Here is a 20,358-nt window from a genome sequence, read left to right as displayed (position 1 = left end):
TCAAAATCAAGCCAGCCAAGTAAGATAAAAGGCAAATGAACTGAAACCCTAATTTGGATCCTCCCACCAAATTAGGATTGCCCAGGACCATATGAGAACTGGATTGCTATTCCTTATATTGTTTAGAAACTTCAACTTTAATGGAATGACTCAAAGAAGACAGGAGGAGGAGACTAGTAGAGTAAACTTAGAAGTTAGTCTCCAGTTTGGAATTACAAATTCTTTATAAAGAGCATTTAAAATTAAATATATTCAGAGGGATGACATTATAAAAAGAACTTCAGATATTTTGAATTTGGAAATATCTGTATTTAATTTGAAGCAAATTCATCTGCTAAACAAATTGGCTCGAATAAAGTCTTATGTTATGAAATGCCACCATTTTTTTCAATGTAATGATACAATGTTCCTTATAAATCAAATATAAAATAAAAATTATCTACAGTTAATAGTAAACCTCAGGGTATGAAAAGGATCTATGATGGCTCAGAGGTTAAGAGCACTGCTTGCTCTTCCAAAGGTCCTGAGTTCAATTCCCAGCAACCACATGGTGGCTTACCACCATCTGTAATGAGATCTGGTGCCCTCTTCTGGCCTGCAGGAATATGTGCAGACAGAACACTATATACATAATAAATAAATAAATCTTAAAAAAAAAAAGATGTATGATATAAAGTACAATAAGGGGAGAAAAGGATATATTTTATTTAGTGGTTTTGAAAAATGTCTACAAACAAGAAAAGAGCATTTTAATTTAGATGGTTGCAATAAATTCAAAATAAACTACATTTTATTCTTCTAAGAATTGCTTTACTTAGAGTAGTAGTTTATATTCACTTCAAGTAAGTTGTCTGAAAACTGGTTTCAAATGTACTTTCTTGCAGAAAAGATATATGGTCAAAATGTACAAAAGTTTAACATTATGTCAGTTACAATTTTGTGCTATCAAGTTTCATTTAGCATTGAAATATCTTATTAACAGAGGTTTCCCTGAGACCTTAGTACTTTCAATTTTTATGTTATTCTAAAGTAATTGTTAACTGTGTGCACTAGTATTTACAAATAGCTTTTTCCTTCTCTATTCCCTGGCTTCATTTACTAGTCTGTCACATTAATTCCCAGGACATGAAAACAGTATACCAGAAAGTGACCAACATATATAACACATATCCACTTGCTTTAGCAAGACATTCTATTTGTAGGGTAACTATAGTAGGAAGACAAAACACATATGCATATTCTACATCTCAAAATAAAGCTAAAATGCTGGTGAAGTTTAAAGGGAAAGGTATGTGACCCTCAACTCAACAAAAACCTTCTCTTTCCTATATGTCAAAACTCAACTTTTAAGATTTAAATAGAAATCAGACAAAAACTCAACAAGGGCCATCAAATTTATGTGTGGATTTTAAGTATTTGTAAGTATCCTTCAGGCAAAAGGTCACAACATAACCTATCAGAGCTTACAGTAATTTTCCTTTCTTTCCACACCATTCAATGTTTGCTAAGTAATAAAGCAAAAGAGTACTTTGGAGTGGCAGACCTAAGTGTCTGTTTTGTCATGTTTCCTCAATCCATAAAAGAGAATAAAATACTTGTGTACAGTACACAAATGGGATTATGTTTATATAGGGTTTTACATAATTAAGCTTAATTTTATGTTGTACAAAATCCAACTTTTGGTAGAGAATCTTAACATGTATCAAGTATCTCATTGCCACCACGGTACTGTTGAAGCAAAGGGAATACTTAAATTTAGAGCTAGGCGTACCAAATCTTTTAGTACATTCTACCAAGTAACAATTCTGACTTTTGGGCCTCAGTGCAACCCCAACTCAAAACACAACTTTATCACACTTTAATGTATAATACAATAATCACCAAAATGAGTACTGAAGTAAGTTGTAAGACACACACTACTTTAGCAATAAGAGCTTCAAGAAAAGCTTTTAAGTAGCAACTATAAAGTTAATGTAAGAATTTAAATTTACTGTGGTATTAAGCCCTTCACTCTGCTTCCTGTCAAGTTAATCAAATAATTTCCCAAGTATGACAGAGTCTCCCTCTTCAGTTTCATTATACAAGCTGCCACTTCTCTGAACTTAGCAAGGTATTTCTCCTATCAGTGATCTAATGTGAATGGCCCTTTTAATTAAAACCCAGTTCAAAAGTCAGCCTCTCAGTCTGGAAGGAAGGGACTGGACCTGCCTGGACTGAGTCTACCAGGTTGATCGCAGTCCTCGGGGGAGGATTTGCCCTGGAGGAGGTGGGAATAGGGGGTGGGCTGGGGGTAAGGGGAGGGGCTGGGAGGGGGGAGAATAGGGGAACCCGTGGCTGATATGTAGAACTGAATGGTATTGTAAAATAAAATAAATAAAATAAAAAAAAAAAGTCAGCCTCAGAGGAATGCACAAATAATGGATTGATCTGAAGACAGGAACTGGGTGGCTGGAGAACAGAGGTAAGAAGTCTTCAATTTGTCCAGGTTGGACATTCTGAGTTCTGAACTATATACATCCATGCATATGCAAAGACAGTGTCTGAACAGAAGTCAGTCTACATTATGAAATCAAATTTCTTAAAGACTGTTTCCCACAAGCACTTACTATCTACTCCATCAAAGATTAACACATATAACAACTATAACCTAATCATGTAGACTACCACCTCAGAAGAAAGAGAATCTCATTTCTGTACCCTAAACTACTTGGAGAACAAACACTACAACAATTGAATGTCTGGTGTGTTGTTCCTTTAGTTGTTTACTTTGCATTCATTCAATTTACTTCTCGAGTATTTGAGTATTTAAGTAAAGAAGTAAGCTTCATTTTCTTTCTTCCTTCCAATCAATCAATCAATCAATCAATCAGTCATACAGTGGTAGTGGCAAAAAAGGGGGAATTGTGACCAAAGAAAGGTTTGTCCCAACCTCATCTAAAAGTATGGGTTCAATAGGACCAGATACAACCTTAAAATATGACCAAGTCCAAAATGCTAACTTTACCAATGTGGGGGGAGAGGTGGGGAGAACTAAGGGGAATTAAATGACTTGATCCATTAAATCAGCAGAGTAGCTGGAAGAATCATGATTAGAACACAATTTGCTATAATCCTTACTGTATCAGGACTAAAGTAGTATTATTCTCCTTTTCCATGGGCACCAGCAGGCACACAAACACAGGCAAAACACCCATCCATATCAGTCGTTTGCTTGCACATCAAAACTGAGGAGAGTCGGACTTGTAAAATTTGTACCATTTCAAGGGATAATCTGCAGAGTTTGGAGCTGGAAATATTTGCTCCAATTTCTGTAATGCATACTTGCCACCATACTATTTTATGTTATAAATCACTCACATAAAATTTAATACTTTTAAGCAGTACTTCTTTTTTTTTTTTTTTTTTTTTTGGGGGGGGTTTTTCGAGACAGGGTTTCTCTGTGTAGCTTTGAGCCTTTCCTGGAGCTCACTTGGTAGCCCAGGCTGGCCTCGAACTCACAGAGATCCGCCTGCCTCTGCCTCCCGAGTGCTGGGATTAAAGGCGTGCGCCACCAACGCCCGGCTTAAGCAGTACTTCTTAACATGTGGGTCAAGACCCCTTTGGGGTTGCATGTCAGATATATTACAGATATATCAGATGATTGATAACAGTAGCAAAATTACAGCTATGAAACAGCAAAGAAAATAATTTTTATGGTTGGGGGGTTGCCACAACAAGAGGCACTGTATTAAAAGGTTGCAGCATTGGGAAGGTTGAGAACTATCAAAGGTAGGTATCCTCATTTTTCACATAAAGAAACAGAAAATTTACAGAGCTAAGTGACTGGTTTAAAGTCCATTACAGGGTTGGGAATTTAGCTCAGTGGTAGAGCGCTTGCCTAACAAGTGCAAGGCCCTGGGTTTGAGCCTCAGCTCCAAAACAAACAAACAAACAAACAAACAAATAAAGTCCATTATGCCAAATACTCAGCAAACAGTAGATTTTAATTCAGGTATGTCTGAGTTAACTATCTGTAGTGGTCATTTATATGTTAATACACAAATATACTGTTGATTTTATTTAATCAAAAGAACACCCTTTTTCATTTTTGTTTGTTTCCATGGCAGAGTTAAAGTATATAAAGAATTTGTTTGGTTTAACACACATAACTTCCCAAGTGGTAAAACTACAGTTCTCTTTTAGAAACTAATGGGCTTTAAACTTTGCTTTTGAAATCCTTTATTCATATATTATGCAATTTACCTGTTATATAGGCCGTTAATAAAAAGTAACAGCCTAAAAGATTCAAAATAGATTTAAAATATTCCAATGTTCGGGTTGGGGATTTAGCTCAGTGGTAGAGCGCTTGCCTAGCAAGTGCAAGGCCCTGGGTTCGATCCTCAGCCCCCCCCCCCCCCAAAAAAAAAAAACAACTTAAAATAAAATATTCTTTTATGTTCTTTATAACTGACATGTGCCAGAAAATTTATCTTCTATAGTGTGAAACTCCAGCCAAATTTTAGTGAATACTTACAGAAAAAGAGATTGAGGTAATTTAAACGAACATTCAGATTTCACTTGTTTACTCTGCCTAGTCTGACAAGTAGTAAATATCCGAGGTAGACAGCAATAAAATTAGTAACTTAATTATCTGCAGAATTTTCACTTCATACACACATACACATATAAACTATATATATATATATATATACATATATATATATAAAACGTTTTCTTAGAGTGTAAGAAATATAGCTGTATCTCTTTAAAAACAATTAGCACTTACAGAAATAAGGTTATTTAAGTCTGATTTGGAGTTTTAAATCTGAAAGAGAAGGGGGCTGGAGAGATGACCCAGTGGTTCAGTATTAATTTAGCAGAGGAGTGGGTTTGACTCCCAGAACCCACTTAGCAGTTCATACTATTTGTTACTCCACTTCCAAGGCATTCAATGCCCTCTTCTGGTCTCCAATGGCACCCAGCAAGCACATACATGGTGCACATACATACATGTAGGCAAGGCATTCATACATATAAAGCTAATCTAAATTTGTTTAATTTGAAAAATTCAGAGTGACATACATGAAATTTCATCCATCTGACTCATTATGCAAATATTTATAGGGATAAATATTTTTATATGTACCTTCAATTTATATATCTTTCTTCACTATTACCATTCAAGTTTGAAGTATACACACTGAAGTGTATTTATTAGTGACATGGAATGATAAGGCAAGCTGGTATATCTTAATGGGAGGCATATAATTTTGTTTTTTGAGACAGTGTCTCTTATGTAGCCCTGGCTAGCCTGGAATTCATTATGCAAATCAGGTTGGCCTTGAACTCAGAGACCAATCTGCCCCTGCCTCCCAAAAAGGCAACTAACTAACTTTTGCTTTAAACAATGCCAGGCTAAGAACATAATATTGAATAATTAGTATGTTCTTAATTTGCTATGGGAAAGATCAATGATTTATGTATGCACATTCTTTGTAGATTTACCCATCAGTATTGTGCTATCTAAAATAATAGCTTAAACCACTGGTTGAGTATAAAGAAAAAACCCACAAGCTTAAAGGTTTATTCCAATACACGAGCTTTGCTGCATAATACCCCACAAACAATACTAACAATTAAGATTTATTTTTAAAAAATCTGGCTTTTCATAAGCATCTAGTAAGGGGTCAACATTTAGGGTACACTTAACTAGACAGACTGGCTTTTAAATAGCCCCTTCTCTTTATATTTATTAAAGATTAATACAATTAGTAAACAGTATCTCTTCTGAAAAGTAGATACAAAATGGTCTAAAACAATTATCCAAAAGTAAAAAGTTACAAAAAACCAGACAACTAGTCCTCTTTATTGTCAAGTTTACTTCTTCTAAGACAAAACAGATGTTATTCTACTATATTTTCTTTCATCTTTGTTATCTGCCATCACTCAGTACAATACTTCCCTACCCCGAGACTCAGGCCATCATGAAAAATAAAAAATCAAAATCTCTTTCCTACTCTAATATTCGCTCGCCTTTAATCCCAGCACTCGGGAGGCAGAGGCAGGCGGATTTCTGTGAGTTCAAGGCCAGCCTGGGCTACCAAGTGAGTTCCAGGAAAAGGCGCAAAGTTACACAAAGAAACACTGTCTTGAAAAACCAAAAAAAAAAAAAAACCAAAAAAAAAAAAAAAACCAAAAAAAAAAAAAAAAAGAATAATATTGGGAGGTGGGAGCATCTGCTTAACAGATTGCTATTTGTCATCGAAGGACACTTCATCTAACTTCTCTCCCAGCGCAAAAATGATACCCTAGTCCACAGTCTGAAGTATCAGATGCATAATCTTAGTATCATACCATTTCCAAGTAAATCCTGTCAGAGCCTTAAAGAACAAATGTACTGATACTGCATTTATTCTCAGGGGTACTTATTAAATAATTATGTAAAATGACTTATCACAAAGATGATTTCATAGATTTATGATCCCATATGCTTCTTTCACCTACATGAAAAAAATCTGTAATAAAATAGTTACTTGGGGGCTGGAGAAATGGCTCAGAGGCTAAGAGCACTGACTGTTCTTCCAGAAGTCCTGAGTTCAATTCCCAGTACCCACATGGTGGCTCACAACCATATGTAATGAGATCTGGCGCCCTCTTCTGTGTACATTAAAAAATATAAATAAATCTTAAAAAAAAAAAGTTACTTGAAATATGTTTCATTCCTATACATGTTTATTTTCTTTAATAATAAACATTTGGCCCAAATTAATTAGTTCTCGATTTAAAAAAAAAAAGGTGTCCCTGTGACTATAAAATGTCAAACTCTTATTGATATAGCTATAGGAATTTCAGCTTCTTTGGAAAATCAGCCTGTTAATTCAGAATTTCTTTTATTTAGATCCATGTTTACAACTAATGTATATTTTAGTAGTTAGATATTTCTACTATATCATCAGTTTTTATACTAAATAATGTCATGTATACATTTGATTTTATACTTTTTTTTTTGTTTTATTTTTTTGAGACAAGGTTTCTCTGTATAGCCCTGGCTGTCCTTGTAACTCAGAGATCGGCCTGCCTCTGCCTCCCAACTGCTGGGATTAAAGGTGTGTGCCACCCTCACTGATTTTACACTTTGACTACCTACTCCTTGGTAGGAATGCATTCCCCAAGTCTTAGGAATAAGACAGTATCTTGCTCGTGATTTACTCATTAATTGTAAAGTTGGAAGATCAAAATTTCCTCCATGATGCAATAGATTAAAAAGAAAAGTACAAAGAAAAGGATTCAAGTAAGGAGCTTTCATATTTTTAAACTCATGTGCAGGGAGCCCAATGAGGCCTTTCTGTAACATAACTCTTAAAAAAAGGGGTCTGTAGGTTTTACACCAAGAGAAGAGGATAATGTTGTTCCTGGTATGTATTTAAATAAATCCTCTCACTTAAACTTCAAGTTAAAAAAGGGAGAAGTCCATTAAAAAAATACATACATATATGTATAGATATGGACATTAAATATATATAAAACCCATTAAATATATATATGAACAAATTTGTATTTATAGCACATACCAAAACATGCCAGTTAGCACTACTAGTCATTAGCAAATTATTCAAATTAAACAAGACACAGAGGTATACACTACTAAGGGATCCTTACAATAATCAGGTTTTCAACTGTCAGTTAGACAGTTGACAGTTCACAATTATAGCCATTCATGAGTTCCTGGAATGCTACCTTCAGAGTTCACACTGGTCAGTTATTTTGGGAAAACAATCTGTACTGTGCTCCATTTAGGGCCAGTAATAGTTTATATCTCCTCTCATTTACAGTAAAGGGGTCTGTTAAATGTACAGGCAGTTTAAGCAAATTTTGTAATGTTCACTGTAAAAGTGGCTACACAATTCTTTATCAATCATCATTATAACCACCACTTTATATTAATTCAATCTGACAAGTCAATGTGTAATCATAATTTTTTCTACTCAAAATGGCTGGAAGAATCTCACAACTTGATACTTAATAATGTAAGGTCAGCAGGCAGGTAACTGAGAACACTTTGTATCAGCCCTTTCAAAGGTGTCATAGTAGTTGTGTAATATAAATGATCTCAAAATTGATTCAATATAGGACCTTGTATGGAACCAAAACCATAACAGGGCTTCAAATATATGAACCTAAAACCTACATTTTGTTAACCTTCCATTTCCCTTCTTTTGTTTAAAAACAAAAGAACAAAAATTGTTTACTAAATTTGGAATTTAAACAAAAGAATGAATATTTACAAGTATTTCCTTATGATATAAATGCATTAACCTATTCACCAAGTTTAAGACATAATTCTTCAAGACCTTCCCAATTTATATCGTATTTAATGGATCATAATAATACTGCAGATTTTGAGAAAGTAACCTCAAATCATACTAAAAGTATTATTTCTAGTAAATACTATTCCTTAAAAGATTTTCATCTGGTTAATTTAAATTTGTGTGCCTGGAAAACCGTTATTCTCAAGTGCAAAACTTTAGAATGCCCTCTTTTATAAAGACTTTCCCTTTAAAAAAACAAAAAACAAAACAAAAAACAAAACAAAACCCTATTTCTAATTAATGGATTCATTCCTTCACCAGGTGTCTTGGTCCAGTGACAAAATATCAAATGTGTAAGATTACATCTTGGAAACCAGCATGTTAAAAATCAATGGTAAAACTGATTGTCTGCAATGCAGAATTGAAGACTGGGTTTGTAAAGGAAAGAAGTGGCACCTTTAAAGTGGAGCTACACACAATCAAACCCTGGAAAGGATTGACTGATGCAGCTAAGAACAATCATATAGCACCATCCGTAGTTAAAACACTCATTATATTAGGAAATATGATTTCTGAGATTACTTTTACTATAGTAAGGTAAAATATATGCATCTGTAGCACGTATTCAAAAAGAGTATATTTCAGAGTTTCCATCTGTCAACAGATTTGTTTCAATAATGTATTATTATCCTTTTAATTTCTGAGGCATATGTTATAAACTGCAAAGTGTGTGAAGAGGAAAGAAGGTGTATTCTTCATTCATAGGTTTTATGTGTGAAACAGGTTGGGAAAAAGTCATTTATCGAGGAGATATAGGGCAGTGCATAGATCAGAGAGGGTAAGTAAAAGGTAATTTACCAACTTAGAAAATAGAGGTTCCTGGCTGCTAGAAAAGGTAAGGTACTAGTCACCATCCAACTTAGGGAAACTCCATCTGCTTCTCAAATGTGGCCTTACCAGTGAAAACAGGAGCAACTAAAAAAACAGAGGATTTTTGCTTTTACAGTTGCTTCAGAAATCTTTTTTTTTTTTTTAATTTTGTTTTTAAACTTAGTAATCCAACCCAAATTAAATTTGTCAATGACTAGCTAGCTGACTACCTCACTATGGACACTGAGTTCTCAAATGCAACAAAGACTTCCCACAACCTGGCTACAAAAATCATGAACTTTGAATTAGAAAAACAGAGATGAATGAATTCCAATAAACATTTTTAAACTAGCAGAATAATATATAAAATAAAACAGGGATAATGAGAAGTAAAAAGCTAAGACTGTGAGGGATTAATGTATAAAAAGCATTATTATTTCATGGTAGTCTTCTATATATCCAATGATTCTACAAACTCATACCACGTTTTGATCCTTTAAGCAACTAAAATTAACCTCTCTCAAATATCTTCAAGTGTAAGACGATACCCCACTCTTTTTCTGTAATTTTTAATGTAGTGTTAAAATGTTGCAATTAAAGTTTTTAATAAGGTTGGAATTATATAATGTCAAAGGTCTACACGACAGCTCCTAAAAAAAGACTAAAATTCCTAATTAGGCCATAGCCAAACATAAATTGCTATAGAACAGTATAGCAATACAGTGACTTTTATCTAAACTATTAAAAAAAGCATTCCTTACACTCTAGGTAGAGGGCATTGGTTACTGACATTTATACATTGCAAAAACTATAGTTTTTTACTTCTGGGTAAGCACTTCACACTTCCCTTCCTTAGAGTCAAGATTGATGATAAGAGAACAACTATCTTTCCAGTATTATTGGGAACCCTCAAGACTCCCTTTTGTTAAAAGTCTGACTTACAATAGTCAAAGCTAGACTTCATTTTATTTTACCATTCTCTCTCCAGTCTTCCCAAATCTACTGATGGAGACTGCTTCTATTCCCTATTCCCCTGCCCCACCTAGAATTCTGGTTTTTCAGTCTCAGTTTCAAAACTCTGGCAAACTCTGCCATAAGCACTCAAAAGTAATTAGTACCTTAGAAAGGGACAACAGTACTGATGGGGGGCATAAAACCTCTCATCTTTAAACTGTTAAGCTGAAATACATCAACGAATCACTATTCATTTAAATGCTTAAAAACAAACAACCCCCCCCCCAAAAAAAACGTTGACCACGTCTCCTTACACCTCTACTTCAAAACTCTGTATTGACTTTACTAGACTGAAAAGAAAAATAAAGGCCTCAAGTGAAAAAAATCTTCCAAAACTGTATCCTAGGCTATTTGGGCCAAGCAATCCTAGCAGATATTTAAAATAAAAATTTCCATACCTGTCTTCATCACCATCAACAGGAATAGCTATGCTGAATACAGAGGTGGCCAAACTGTTCATAGGTGTTAACTGAAGGGGGTTTGCCAGGGCATCTGCAACTGGAGGCTTCACAACAGGCTTATTTTCAGCAATGAGAGAGAGCGGTGGCTGAGGTAGGGGTTCTGATTTTCTTCTAGTATCGTCAACTGGCCCGACTAAAGGCTGGGTCTGAGTCTGAAACTGGCTTAGGTCAGACTGTGGTAGACTTGTTGGTGCACTGTGTGTGCCTTGCGCTAAGGGCGGCCCAACTTGTTGGATGACGCTGCTGCTCCTGCTGACTGGCGTATGGCTGCTCAGCTGCTGAGACTGGCCCAGAGACGCGGGTACATTTGGCATAGTAACAGAAGTGGTGGGCACACTAGGCACGCTTGGAGCGGGTACCGCTGCAGGCACGTTTGGAACTCCGGGCACCACGGTGTGAGGACCACCAGGCACGGCTGACAGCTGACCACTGCCACCCATCTGCGGAGGAGGCTGCACGGTCTGGGGCTGCCCAGCGCCGGTAAGCCCCGAGCCTGGCTGCACCACGCCTCCTATAGCAGCTGGGGCCACTCCCGCCGGCTGACAAGGAGCGGCCTGGACGCCAGGAACCGGACCCGGAGCCACAGCTTCACTGGGCTGGGAAGAGGGGCCCATCATCTGCGCACCCAAGGAGGAGACGCTCTGGCCAGAGCCCAAAGGAAAGCTGGCCGCAGAAGCAGAGGTCGCGCCAGCGCTTGTGGCCAAGGGCTGCGCAGGGCTTGGCGGCTGCAGGGCCACGTGCGGCTGCAGGTACTCACTCTGGCCCGAGGGCTGAACGGGCAACAAATGCCCGGGTGGTAGCTGAGGCTGGGGATACGCGAACTGCTGGGGATGCTGCGGCAGCGAAGTGCCGACCGCCGGGCCCGGCTGAGTCCCCAGGGCCACAGGCTGCGCCAGGTTGACATTCGTCGGTGGCAGACCCTGGCCAAGAGGCCCCGGGAGGGCGCCGCCGCCGGCCACGGCTCCCTGGAGCTGGGCTGGCTGAGCGGCTGCCGTCATGGGCTGCGGCCCGGTCGCGGCTCCCGGGAACGGCGGCAGCGACGCCGAACTCGGAGCCACAGCCCCACCTACGGGCGGCGGAGGCTGCGGCTGCCCAACGCTGAAACTCGGCGGCTGGGCGAGAGTGGGCTGGCTCATCTTCTCCGACGGGGGTAGCTGTGACACAGCAGTCAAGGAGCTGTCAGTGCCCGAGTCCAGCCCGTGCGCCCCCTGCATGGAGGCCACCACCACCACCACAGACCCTCCGGTGGCGCCCAGGCCGCTGTCCCGCTCCGCAGTCTGCTCCAAAGTATTGCTGTGCCTAATGCAATCCCCGGACCGGGTGAGGACGCTGCTATCCGAATCCCTCTCGTAGTATTCCATACACGTCCATCGGCCGCGCCGGTACGGCTCTCCGCTCCCGTGGTCGAGCTTGATCACGCGGAAACGGGAACTACAAGTGGCGGGGGGCTGAGGTGGAGTGGCACTACTCGGCCCCGGAGTGGGCACCGACGTGGTGGCGGCCGCCGCCGCCGCCGCCGCCAAGGTCTGGGCGAGCGCCCCCGCCACGCTCCGGGCCGACACGCCGCCGCCTCCGTTGGCGGGCGCAGCCGAGGCGGCTGCCAGCTGCCCATCGAGGATGAGGTTCGGGGACACGGTCCCGGGGGTTTCCGCATCCCCGACATTGTTGAGCGTCTCTTCCGAGGAGCTGCGCTCGCACACCTCCTCGGGGCCGTAATCCGTGGCCCGGGAGACGTCGAAGATCTCGGAGGACACGTCCTCCGTGCGCGACTCGTCCGGGTCGTCCAAGCTCTCGGTGTCCTCGGTGATGCTCGTGGCCACCTGAGCCGTGGTGACACTGGTGATCTGGAAGCAGCTCTTCTTCTTGGCCGGCATCTTGGACATGGTGGAGGAAGGCTGGAGGGACAGAGGCTCCTCTGGGATCCCCCACCGGAAACCGGGAAGAAGGGCCGGCCGAGCACGGGGCCCCCAAAGACAAAGTCCGAGTTCGCGCCTGGGTCTACCACGGCCCGCGCCGCCAAGTCACGGGCTGCTCTGGGCGCCGGCCTCTCGGCGCGACATCCTCCTCCTCCTCCTCCTCCTTCCTCTCACCTCCCGCGGCCGCGGCGCCTCAATCAATTCAAGCCGTCCGCGACTGCTCGAGCGTGGTTCAGGGGCGGGCCGGCTGCTCGCCAGGCTCAGCCGCCGCGGTCAGTCCAGCCCGGCGCTCGGCGCGGTCAGCAGGCCCGGCTGGGGGTGGAGCGCAGGGCGCAGGAGGCGGCGGCGGTGTTGGCGGCGGCGTGAGGGGCGGTTCTGCCTGCCCCGCTCGGGCTCCTCTGGCCGGGGCCCGCGGCTGCTCCCGCGCGGCGACGCGGAGGAAGAAGGCGGAGCGGCGAGGCCGGGAGCGGCGCTTCCCGACGGACGGGGCTGGAGGAGGTCCGCGGTGGGAGGCAGCCCTCCGTCCCCGGCTCTAGCCAGAGCGCAGCCCGGGGGCCATGCCGGCGGCGGCAGCGGAAGCCCGCTCGGGGGCGGGGAAGGCCGGCCGTCTGGCCTCCCTCGGGGAGCCACCCGCGGCGGCGGCGGCGGCGGGCCCGGCCTCCTCGCAGCTCAGGCGTGTGAGGGGCGGCGGCGGCGGCGGCGTGAAGGAACGGCGGGCGGGCGAGCGGGCGGAGGCGCTCGGCGGCGTGGGGGGACCGGTGGCGGCGCCTTCCGCTTCTCCTCGGCGCGGCCGGCTCCGTCCAGCCCGGAGAAACTGAAATTCAAACTGCTGAAGCAGCGGCTGCAGCTCCCTCCCCTCGGCCAAGATGGGGCTGAAATGGCCGCGCCAGGGATGCTGGGAGGAGGAGCAGCAGCCCCGCAGCCGCCGCCGCCGCAGACTAAAATGCCGCCGCTGCCGCAGCCACCGCCAGCGCCGCAGCCGCCGCCGTTCCGTGACGCGCCGGCGTCGTGACGTCACCGCCCGCCCGGCCCCGCCCCCTCCGGTTTCCTGCAGTTTCGCGTGGAGGCTTGAGGGAGGGGGGGGTGGAAAGAGGGTTCGTGGGCGGGGCTACGGGTGAGAGAAAGGGGAGCGGGTTCTGGATTTCGAAATTTTTTTCAAATTTAAATTTCACGCTGCAGGTTCGGTAGGAGTTGAGAAGCCAAAGGACGGTTTTCAATCGCAAGCCTGGAGCATTCGCACGGGTTCAGTACCGGTGTGTGGAAATCCTGGATGACTGGAGGTCATGTGCTGTGTGTGCCTAACGTTTAGCAGAATCTTAATGGAACCAGGGCGATAGGGGAGAAAACTAGGGCGATCCAGCGTCAGAAGAGGTGTGTGACCGGAGAAAACGAATCACGTTAAAAGCCTTGAAAATACATGTTGGCCACTATAGTCACAACAGTGAAATTTAAGAGAAACGAGAGTGACTGACTAGCACAGGACAGCAAGCCAGATTGAATTAGAAAGATGATCTTTTAGACGGAAATTCCGTCTTCAACAGCAGCATCAGGGATGGTTACTTGTCCAGAGTAAAGTCGGTTTTTAGAAGAGGTTAGGAATTAATAACATACTCCAAGTTGTCCTGAATTTGCTGTGGTTCAAGGCTGGAAGAGTTCATTTAAACTTTTGAGACATGGAACGTGAAATCAGCTGATGGGTTCCGAAGATGTAGAGCCTACTGTGTTAAATATGTGTAGCTCTTTTGAGTGTTCTAAGGCTCTTATTAGAGCCATGCTGTTACTTGGTTTGCTTTGGACCATGTACAGTGAGTGAGTAAATACCTCTTCCTGGAGTAGGTCAGTGGCTCTGAAAGTGCCATTGAATTTACCATCTTGTAGCTACTTTACAACCAAAAATCATAAGACCATTCTTTTTTTTTTCTTTAAGACCGGTGTAGCCCCAGCTCCCTGCTTAAACCAAAGTGGCCTTGAACTTGTTCTCTTGAACCAAAGAGGCCTTGAGGCAGAGCTTCCTGCCTCTGCCTCCCAAGTGCTGGGCATGTGCTACCTCTTTGGGAGGACAAGGATGTTATTTTTAAACACTGGCCACTCTTGAGCTCTGACATACGAAAACAACCCTCAGTTTGCTAAAATCTGAGAAGTTTTGCTGGAAATGAAGAGACCAGATTTATTGCAGCTTTTAGAGATCTTATCAGGGTGACATATTTAAATTAGTTTACTCAGTTCTCTAAACTTCAAAGAACATAAGTACTCTTTTATCCAAAAATGTGTTGAAAATTAAAATTTGTATAGAACTTTTTAGGGTACTTAGCTGTAGTTCATGGAGATAGCTCTTTTAAACTCAGTAGAAACTGTCCTTCACGGAGGTCAGTATATGAACCAATACCTCATTATAACATCCCTGTTACTTGACGGGGCAGGAGAGTAAAGAAAGTGTTATGTTGGTATTGTGGCAAAGATAGCTGATGGAATGCTTCATTTCTAGATCTATAATTTCAGTGATTTCTCAAGACAGTTTCTATCGATAAGGTAGAAAGAATTGAATTATTAAATCCAATGTGAATTTATAATAGCTTATTTTAATTTTGATATTAAAATTAGTTATCAGTGGGTATTGTTAACCATATGACCTTTGGAAAAATAAAAAGCATATGCCTGATCATGCCATCACATTATCTTATTGTATAAACTTCTTAGTTATTAGTTATGATATTCTTCAGGCACATATTTAAAGAGGAAAAAGTAATCTGTAAGTATTCCTTTTTATTTACTATAAAATGAAAGTAAAGATAAAATTAATTTGAAGAAATGATAACATTTCTGGTACAAAGAGAGGAGAAGATGTTAAAAAAAATTTAGGATTCTTTCTTTTCTTTTTTTTGAGAGAGTTACTTTGTGTAGTCCTGGCTGTCCTGGAATTCACTTTGTAGACCAGGCTGGCCTCGAACTCACAGAGATTCTCCTACCTCTGCCTCTGGAGTGCTGGGATTAAAAGCACATGCCAGCCGGGCGGTGGTGGCACACGCCTTTAATCCCAGCACTCAGGAGGCAGAGCCAGGCGGATCTTTGTGAGTTCAAGGCCAGCCTAGTCTACAGAGCGAGATCCAGGAAAGGTGCAAAGCTACACAGAGAAACCCTGTCTCGAAGAACCAAAAAAAAAGAAAAGAAAAAGAAAGAAAGAAAAAAAAATGTAGAACTCATGAAGCTGAGACAGGTGGATCACTTGAGCTCAGGAGTTTCAGGCCAGTCTCCTCACTACCTCATCAAATTCCTGTCTTTTAACAAACAAGCAATCCCTAGGTTGAGAGAGAGAAATTAGAAACAAATGAAAAGAATTCTAGTTGTTTTAAGGAATTTTTAAATCACTCAACAGGAAAAAATAAACTATCCCCAAACTACAAAAAAGTATGTAATTCATAGTTGATCCACAAAGAATTACAAGTCTACAAGTATGTCCGGTGTTGGTGGTGGTTGTGGTGGTGGTGGTGGTGGTGGTGGTGGTGGTGGTGGTGGTGGTGGTGGTGGTGGTGGTGCACGCCTTTAATCCCAGCACTCGGGAGGCAGAGCCAGGCAGATCTCTGTGAGTTCAAGGCCAGCCTGGTCTACAGAGCGAGATCCATGATAGCCTCCAAAGCTGCACAGAGAAACCCTGTCTCAAAAAACAAAACAAAACAAGCAAAAAAGTCTACAAGTAACAAACAAAAGACAGAATGCAGTGTATGCATGCCAGTACCTTCACTAGTGTGTAGAAAGTTGTTAATAAATAACATGGCAGCCCTAGTTCATTGGAATTGGAGAGGTCCCTGGAGAGCCAGACTTAAAGGCTTTAATGCAGTTATCCTGGCTTCATGCCCGTACCCACAAACCATGCAGTGGAGGTTGTGGGAGTCCTTGATTACTGCTTTCTTAGCCCCCAACTTGACCATTTGCCTTACATCTGGTACTTCCCCCAAAGACTTCAATTTTCAGCTGTGTATGGGAAGTACATTTAGAAAGAACAATGTAAGGGAATAGCAACCCTAAAAACTAAGGCCCCCTTTCACTGATGAAAAAACTGCTTCAACATGAGCTTTTCAACACGAGCTTTTCATTATTTGCAAACAGCACACTTCTGTTAGGCCGTTGTCTTATATATCAGTGCAATGACGAATCATTTCATAATCATCAGGCAATAGAATATGAGCAACAGGTTCTCAAGAAAACTTGACATCTTCATCCCCCAGTGAATAATGACACATTAGAGACTCAGAAAAAGTATAATTCTGTCAGTAGAGATTAAGCAACTGTAGCTAAGGAAAATAACTGATTAGTAATGATGCCTAAACTAGTGACATCTATTGGATAGCTTATATTCCAGCCATCAAAGTTATTCTGGGATTAAGAAGATGCTCATATTTGTCTTCTATGCTTTTAATCACCAAATTATTAAAAAAAAGAAAGAAAGAAAATATTCCTATTTATTAAAACTCATGATCCATGATCACATAAAAATTTGATTGTTATTGAAATGGCCATACAATAAGCTTCTTGTTGGTAAATTAATATTCCCTCTCTTACCTGCTTCTAACTTGGGATCTTTAGAAGAGAAAGTAGTTACAAAATAGAAGATATTGAAGGCAAATACAAAATCAAGGTGAACGTTAACTAGAAGACCAGTCCAATTTGGGCCATTAAAAACCTGAATATAAAAAAAAATTAATATATATTTTCTTCTTCAAATGATTAGAATTTTTTTTTACCTGTCACCTTATTTTCCTCTAGATTTCACTACTAATCTTTCTCTTTTGGATCTTGCATTACTCAACAACGGATCTAATTCTAGATTTTAACTTATAAATGTTTTTCATTGGAACTTCATCAATACAATGGTTCTACCCTCTATGATTGTTAAGATTCAGAATGCCCTAGAAGACAAACTCCTGCACATTTCTAGATTGGGCTGGTTGAGGCAGGAAGTCCTGTATAGAACATGAGCAGAACCTGTTCCATGGGCTAGGGTTCCAGACTGAATGAAAAGAGATGGAAGCTGAGCATCATCGTTAACCTCACTCTGGTTCCTGACCACAGATGCAACATCCATCCCCACGCTGATGGACTGACCTTCAAACTCTGAGCCAGATGAAGCCTTCCCTCCTTAAGTCCCTTTTTGTCAGACATTTTTTTCACACAGCAATAAGAAAATCAAACGATATACCCTCTATAAGAAAAAAAAATATATCAACCCCTCCCAGAAAATGTATATTTTCAAGGAAGATAAATTATGTGGTATTTATTTATTTATATTATTAAAGTATTTGCCACCGCATTTTAAAATCTTAGATAACTACTATGTCCAAGATAATTTTAAGTATTAGTATTACTCTTCTTGTCTTGTTTTGTAGCCCTGGCTGGCTTTGAACTCACAGATGTCTGTCTGCCTCTGCTACCTGAATGCTGAGATTAAAGTCTTGTGCCACCAAAGATATAAAGAAATGTAATAATTCAAATACTAATGTCACATTCAAGCTTTGATGGAGACAACTGGCCTGGGTATTTCCTTCACCTTTTATCTTCTCTAAGTTTCAGTCCTGTGTGAATGAAGTTTAAATTTCTCTCCTTCCTTCCTTCCCTCTGTCCTCACCCCCCCCCCGACACACATACACACACACACACACACACACACACACACACACACACACACACACACACACACACACACCATGTTCTCTTTATAATTGTTCTTACCGAGGTAAAAAGTCAAAGGAGATCAGCCATATTCGAGTGTTTCAGTAGAGATGATGCACAGACCATGGATACTTTCTCTGGAACACACAGTTAAGATACTATTATAAAGTATTGAGATTGAAAAATGAAAAAGGCAAGCCAGATGTGGTGGGCAACACCTTTAATTCCACCAGCACTAAAGAGGCAGATCTCTGAGTTCAAGGCCGGCTTGGTCTACAGAATGAGTTCCAGGATAGCCAGGGACACACTGAGAAACCCTATCTTGAAAAACTGAAAAAAAAAAAAAAGAAAGAAAGAAAGAAAGAAAGAAAGAAAGAAAGAAAGAAAGAAAGAAAGAAAGAAAGAAAGAAAGAAAGAAAGAAAGAAAATCAGTAGCATGCCAAGATTATCACACAGGTCTTAAGGGATATGCATACTCCAGCATTGCATTTTTGTTAAATACCATTTTTAAACTCTTATTTTATTTTACAGCCTAATTGTGAAACTTACAAAGACTGATCACATTATAGTATATAATAGGATGTTTTTTTGGGGGTGGTGTAGAGAGTCATTGCCCAAACTTTATAATCCACCTTACTAATGAACTTTGCTGGTAGTTGAATTCTGTTTTTAAAGATCAAAATCAAAACCATTATAAGAATACTTTTTTAATTTGATGAATAAAATTTAAAGTTAAATGACTACCAAGCAAAAAATTAAACAAAATTGTATCTTATCTGTCTTAGTAAGTATTCTAATGCTGTGAAGAGAAACCATGACCACAGCAACTCTTATAAAAAAAAAAAAAGAAAACATTTGGCCGGGAGGTGGTGGCACACACCTTTTATCCCAGCACTCAGGAAGCAGATGCAGGCAGATCTCTGAGTTTGTGGCCAGCCTGGTTTACAGAGTGAGTTCCTGGTCTACAGAGTAAGTTCAGAGGCTTAGTCTATTGTCACCCTGGAGGGAATTACAGCTGCAGGCATAGTGCTGGAGAAATAGTTGAGAGTTACTTCCTGATTTATAGGCAGAGAGGAAGACACTGAGCTTGGCATTGGCTCTAGAAACTTTAAAGCCCACCCCCAGTGACACATTGTCTTCAACAAGGCCACACCTCCTAATCCTTCTAATCCTTTCAAATAGTGAAATAGCCACTTTCTGGTGACTAAGCATCCAAACATATGAGGCTATGGGGGCAATTCTTATTCAAACCACATCATCATCTTTGAAAGAAAGTTATGTGTATGCATAGGAAAAGAATTTGGGGAGAAATATGTCAGAATTTTAATGATGGCTATCCCTGAGGTGGGATTATAAGATGTTTTACTTCATTTTTTAAATTTCCAATTTTCTACTGTTTTACCTAAGTTTATTATTTTTACATATTTTAGAAGCACAAACTATAGAAGCCTAAATCAAAATAACTTTGTAAAGGTAGAACAATAGATGACAGTACTATCTTAGCTATCGAAATATGATGGATGACGCTTTACAAATATGAATATTACCAAATATTAGGAATGATTAGTGCATTTTCAGTCAAATCTAGCTAATGCAAAGGGAACTTTAGGAGTTGATACATTAAATAAAAGGTTAGAAAGGGATTAGGAGGACAGAAAAATAACTAAAATAAGGGAAGTAGAATTAGAAGAAAATTAAATGTTTAAAGGTTTGTCCTGTGTGGGCTCTGCAGAATCCTCATGAGCTGTCTCTGAACAATTCATAACCTCTCTAGTCTCAGTTTCCCAAACTGTAAAGTAAGGAGGTTCACTAAAGATGACTATTTTTAGTATTAAGAAGTTTTTGTTTTGTTTTAAACCTAGACTCTCAAAGACAAGTGTGGATTCCTGGTTTTACATACAGCAGCCACCATCTAAATGGATCCACAAAATGACTGATGCAGCTTTGATAGCTAACACAGTGTTCCCTCCTCATCTTTTTCATGCTCCTCAATGCACTTCTCTACATTCTAGGAATGAGACACTATGATCTTTATTATTAAGGAGCTCTTGTTCTCTGGCTTCTAGGTGGGTTTAGGCAATGAAAGGTGCTGGCAGGTCAGAGGTTAGTAGCAGAAAAAGCTTATGGGTATTTTTTTCACTCCTC

The 20,358-nt window shown here is 40.8% G+C and overlaps 1 protein-coding gene across 3 annotated transcripts in view; it reads right to left on the bottom strand.

The window, feature by feature from the left end:
- Positions 1–12,871, bottom strand: part of Tsc22d2 (TSC22 domain family member 2) — a 51,652-nt gene extending 38,781 nt beyond the window's left edge. The window contains exon 1 of one of the 3 annotated variants that reach the window (XR_013052070.1): positions 10,571–12,871. Coding sequence is in view for 2 of the 3 variants with exons in the window: in XM_006977539.4 (XP_006977601.1) it covers positions 10,571–12,516 (1,946 nt within the window). In the remaining variant the exon portion in view is untranslated. The remainder of the gene's footprint in view (positions 1–10,570) is intronic. The other 2 variants (XM_006977539.4, XM_006977540.4) reach the window with 2 other exon arrangements.
- Between the last annotated feature and the right edge of the window lie 7,487 nt (positions 12,872–20,358).

This window comes from Peromyscus maniculatus, chromosome 6 (genome assembly GCF_049852395.1).
Source record: "Peromyscus maniculatus bairdii isolate BWxNUB_F1_BW_parent chromosome 6, HU_Pman_BW_mat_3.1, whole genome shotgun sequence".
Lineage (NCBI taxonomy): Eukaryota > Metazoa > Chordata > Mammalia > Rodentia > Cricetidae > Peromyscus > Peromyscus maniculatus.
The sequence above is the reverse complement of the archived record's forward strand: the minus strand, read 5'-3'. Positions and strand labels throughout refer to the sequence as shown.